Raw genomic sequence first — 4,634 nt, forward strand, 5'->3', positions numbered from 1 at the left:
AGATAGGGGGCCAGCCCCACCTTAATGGTGCTGAGAGCACCCAGAGAGAATGACAGAACACTGTGACGCCTGCCCACAACATTCTGGCAGCAATGACAGGCACCATCGAGGTGCAGGCATTACTAATGTGTCCAGGGAGTGTGAGGCTGGACCATTGCTTTGGTCTGAAGGCTGCACAAAGCACAGGGAAGAGGCCCTGGAATGAGACACCTGCCTTTATCTTGTGCAGAAAGATTTCACATCTGAGTGACAAGAACACTGCTCATCAGAACAAGGAGCCATAGGCAGGGAGACATTCTTGGGAGTCTATTGACAATAATGAACAGCATGTACAAGTGATTAACACCCATGCCCAGGCTGAGCAATAAAGAAAGAATTACAACTGACTTGAGTTGGTCCAAGTCGAGTGGAATGCCTGAGGTGGTGGCTGCGGCTAAGGGTAGTGCATCCTGCAAAGCAGCAAAACAGTCGCTGACTAAAGTCACCAAGAAGCCGCCCAAGAAGCAGAGAAAATCCGCTTGTGTATACAGGGTACTCCCCAGGTCCACCCTTCCACCAGGATCTCGTCCAAGGCTATGAGTGTTATGAATTCCTTCGTTGTCGACATTTTTGAGCGCATCACTTCCGAGGCTTCGCACTTTGTTCACTACAACAAGCGCCACACCATCTCGGCCAAGGAGATCCAGAGTGCCGTCTGCCTCATACTGCCAGAGGAACTGGCCAAACACGCTGTCTCCGAAGGCACCAAAGTGGTCACCAAATAACCAACTCTGTTTAGGTCGATCATTATAAAGATTATAAAAGAATTAACATCTTCTTGTTTGGGAACAGGTGTGTGAAGTGAGGAGTAAGAGAGGACTTGCTGGGAGTGACACACGTTGCTGAGTTGCTGCAATTGTTGCTGCATTTTCTACAGCTTTGGATACTCCTGTCTTTGGTCTTTACAACCTGGTACTTTTCACAATTATTGCTGCTGTTGCCCAAAGGACAACTACTAGGTAAGGCCTACTGCTGCTGTTGTTGTCAGGGCTGCAGGGCCCTGGAGCCTGCAAGGCCTGAGCCCTGCTAAGCTCTGAAGAGTTAGAGGGGAGGGAGAAAGGTGCTACCAGACAGGGAGGCCAGAAACATTGAGAACAGATGTGTGTGCTGCTGCTGCTGAGGAACTACTTGGAGAGACTCACTATTGGGAGAAACACACCCTGCTGCTACTGATCGGTTGTTGCTGCTGAGCGCTTGTTGCTGCTGAGTGGCTGTTGCTGAGCTGCTGTTGTTGCTGAGCTGCTGTTGTTGCTGAGCTGCTGTTGTTGCTGAGCTGCTGTTGCTGCTGAGTTGTTGTTGCTGCTGAGTGGTTGTTGCTGCTGAGCTACTGTTGCTGCTGACCGGTTGTTGCTGCTGACCGGTTGTTGCTGCTGAGCTACTGTTGCTGCTGACCGGTTGTGGCTGCTGAGCTATTGGTGCTGCTGAGCGGTTGTTGCTGCTGAGCTGCTGTTGCTGCTGAGTTGTTGTTGCTGCTGAGTTGTTGTTGCTGCTGAGTTGTTGTTGCTGCTGAGTTGTTGTTGCTGCTGAGGTGTTGTTGCTGCTGAGGTGTTGTTGCTGCTGAGCGGTTGTTGCTGCTGAGCTGCTGTTGTGGCTGAGGGGTTGTTGCTGCTGAGGGGTTGTTGCTGCTGAGTGATTGTTGCTGCTGAGCTGCAGTTGCTGCTGAGCGGTTATTGCTGCTGAGCTGCAGTTGCTGCTGAGCTGCAGTTGCTGCTGAGCGGTTGTTGCTGCTGAGTGATTGTTGCTGCTGAGCGGTTGTTGCTGCTGTTGCTGCTGAGCGGTTGTTACTGCTGAGCTGCTGTTGCTGCTGAGCTGCTGTTGCTGCTGAGCGGTTGTTGCTGCTGAGCGGTTGTTGCTGCTGAGCTGCTGTTGCAGCTGAGCTGCTGTTGCTGCTGAGCGGTTGTTGCTGCTGAGTGATTGTTGCTGCTGACCTGCTGTTGCTGCTGAGCTGCTGTTGCTGCTGAGCAGTTGTTGCTGCTGAGCAGTTGTTGCTGCTGAGCAGTTGTTGCTGCTGAGCTGCTGTTGCTGCTGAGCTGCTGTTGCTGCTGAGCTGCTGTTGCTGCTGAGCAGTTGTTGCTGCTGAGTTGCTATTGCTTCTGAGCAGTTGTTGCTGCTGAGCTGCTGTTGCTGCTGAGGTGTTGTTGCTGCTGAGCTGCAGTTGCTGCTGAGGGGTTGTTGCTGCTGAGCTGCAGTTGCTGCTGAGGTGTTGTTGCTGCTGAGGTGTTGTTGCTGCTGAGCTGCAGTTGCTGCTGAGGGGTTGTTGCTGCTGAGCTGCAGTTGCTGCTGAGGGGTTGTTGCTGCTGAGGGGTTGTTGCTGCTGAGGGGTTGTTGCTGCTGAGGGGTTGTTGCTGCTGAGCGGTTGTTGCTGCTGAGTTGTTGTGGCTGCTGAGCTACTGTTGTTGCTGACCGGTTGTTGCTGCTGAGTTGTTGCTGCTGAGTTGTTGTTGCTGCTGAGTTGTTGTTGCTGCTGAGCTGTTGCTGCTGCTGAGTTGTTGTTGCTGCTGAGCTGTTGCTGCTGCTGAGCGGTTGTTGCTGCTGAATTGTTGTTGCTGCTGAACTGCTGTTGCTGTTGAGCGGTTGTTGCTGCTGAACTGCTGTTGCTGCTGAGCTGCTGTTGCTGCTGAGGTGTTGTTGCTGCTGAGGGGTTGTTGCTGCTGAGCTGCAGTTGCTGCTGAGGTGTTGTTGCTGCTGAGCTGCAGTTGCTGCTGAGGGGTTGTTGCTGCTGAGCTGCAGTTGCTGCTGAGGGGTTGTTGCTGCTGAGGGGTTGTTGCTGCTGAGGGGTTGTTGCTGCTGAGCGGTTGTTGCTGCTGAGTTGTTGTGGCTGCTGAGCTACTGTTGTTGCTGACCGGTTGTTGCTGCTGAGTTGTTGCTGCTGAGTTGTTGTTGCTGCTGAGCTGTTGCTGCTGCTGAGTTGTTGTTGCTGCTGAGTTGTTGTTGCTGCTGAGTTGTTGTTGCTGCTGAGCTGTTGCTGCTGCTGAGCTGCAGTTGCTGCTGAGCGGTTGTTGCTGCTGAATTGTTGTTGCTGCTGAACTGCTGTTGCTGTTGAGCGGTTGTTGCTGCTGAACTGCTGTTGCTGCTGAGCTGCTGTTGCTGCTGAGCGGTTGTTGCTGCTGAGCTGCTGTTGCTGCTGAGCTGCTGTTGCTGCTGAGCTGCTGTTGTTGCTGAGCAGTTGTTGCTGCTGAGCAGTTGTTGCTGCTGAGTAGTCGTTGCCGCTGAGTGGTTGTTGTTGCTGAGCTGTTGTTGCTGCCTTTTCTACAGTTTTGGACTCTCCTGCCTTGGAACTTTACTATGCAGGCATGTGAGAGTGAGGTACCTCCTGTGTCTCCCTGTCCTTTTTCCCCTCTATCTCCTCCCCTCCCCATTTTTTGCCATTTAGGAGGGAGAGATCACACCATCCTTTTCCCTCCCTCCCCCTAGGTGGAATATTCTTAAGAACAGAAAGAGCTCGGGGTGGATGTGGCTCGCTCCCCAGGGTCACCTGTAGCAAGGCCCTCTGAGCAACTATGGAAGCAGCGCTGTCAGTGGTGGTGGGGCTTGCCAAGAAGACGTATGTGGATGTAGCTGATTCTGTGGCTCCTGCTGCTCCCATGGCCCCATCACTGCTCTGGCTCCTTACAAATGTGCTGGGGGTAAAGATCTACACCCAATCTGTCATGACAATGGAGGAGTGCGTAAAGGCAATGGCTGGGGCCATTGGCCCCTCAGCCATTTTCGCAGCCTCAAATGTACAGTAAAGCCACCTTTGTCTTGAGGCGAGAGCAGGCTGTGCACTTGGCCCTTGAAAAGGGGCTCACTGTGGGTGGGACATTTCTGGTGGTGGACCCTTTGGAGGCCACCACACAAAAGATAATAGTTTCAAACACCCTGCTCTTTGTCCCCAGTGAGCTCCTCCCCCCCCACCTCCAGCTGGCGGAGGTCAGGTCGGAGGTCACACCCATCCGCTTGGCCTCAAGGAGGCAGCCCTCCGCCACATTACTCCTTCCGGCCCCAGGTTTTCATCCACCTGGCCTGGGAGGGGTGCCTGGAGGGGGGCTTTAAAGCTGAGCAGGAGGGGGCCGCCTACCAGGTGTTTTGGATTGCGGATGGCATGTGGTGCCACGCCTGCAAGGAGGTGGGGCACATGAAAAAGAACTGTCCCGCCGCCAAGGCCGCCAGTGCTACCCCAGCGACTGTGGCTGGCACCGGCCCACCTCCCCCCTCCATCACTCCATCTTCCTTCCGTGCAAGTGGAGGTGATGTTGGTGTCTGACGCCACCTTGGCTGCCGGTGAGGTGTGAGGAGAACACTGCGCCAAAGGAAACCGCAGTAGAAGTGCACCGAGGCGGCCCCCTCCATTCCCAAACTGCACCCCAGTCCGAACCCCACACCCCTCAGGACACCGGCTCGGGGAGTCAAGAAACATCCGGACCCGGCATCGCGGTGGCATGTGATCCTGAGCCCGTTGGCACCTCAGCGCCCGGTGCTGGGCCTGGCATTGTTCCCGTGCCGATTCCTGGGTCCGATGACTTTGGGACGTGCGACCCCGAGCTGGTTGTTGTTCTAAAGAAATTGGACCTGCTAAAACGCCAGAGGGTGAAGCATTCAAGAGAGGGGTGTCG

At 54.6% G+C, this 4,634-nt stretch overlaps 1 protein-coding gene across 1 annotated transcript; it reads left to right on the top strand.

Moving 5' to 3' along the window:
- The first annotated feature begins 348 nt into the window (after window positions 1–348).
- On the top strand, window positions 349–764 carry LOC121292333 (histone H2B-like). Its single transcript, XM_041214185.1, has 2 exons — window positions 349–531; window positions 615–764. The coding sequence occupies exons 1-2, from the start codon at window positions 349–351 to the stop codon at window positions 762–764; spliced, it is 333 nt and encodes a 110-aa protein (XP_041070119.1).
- The last annotated feature ends 3,870 nt before the right edge of the window (window positions 765–4,634 follow it).

This window comes from Carcharodon carcharias, chromosome 20 (assembly GCF_017639515.1).
Source record: "Carcharodon carcharias isolate sCarCar2 chromosome 20, sCarCar2.pri, whole genome shotgun sequence".
In the NCBI taxonomy this organism is placed as follows: domain Eukaryota; kingdom Metazoa; phylum Chordata; class Chondrichthyes; order Lamniformes; family Lamnidae; genus Carcharodon; species Carcharodon carcharias.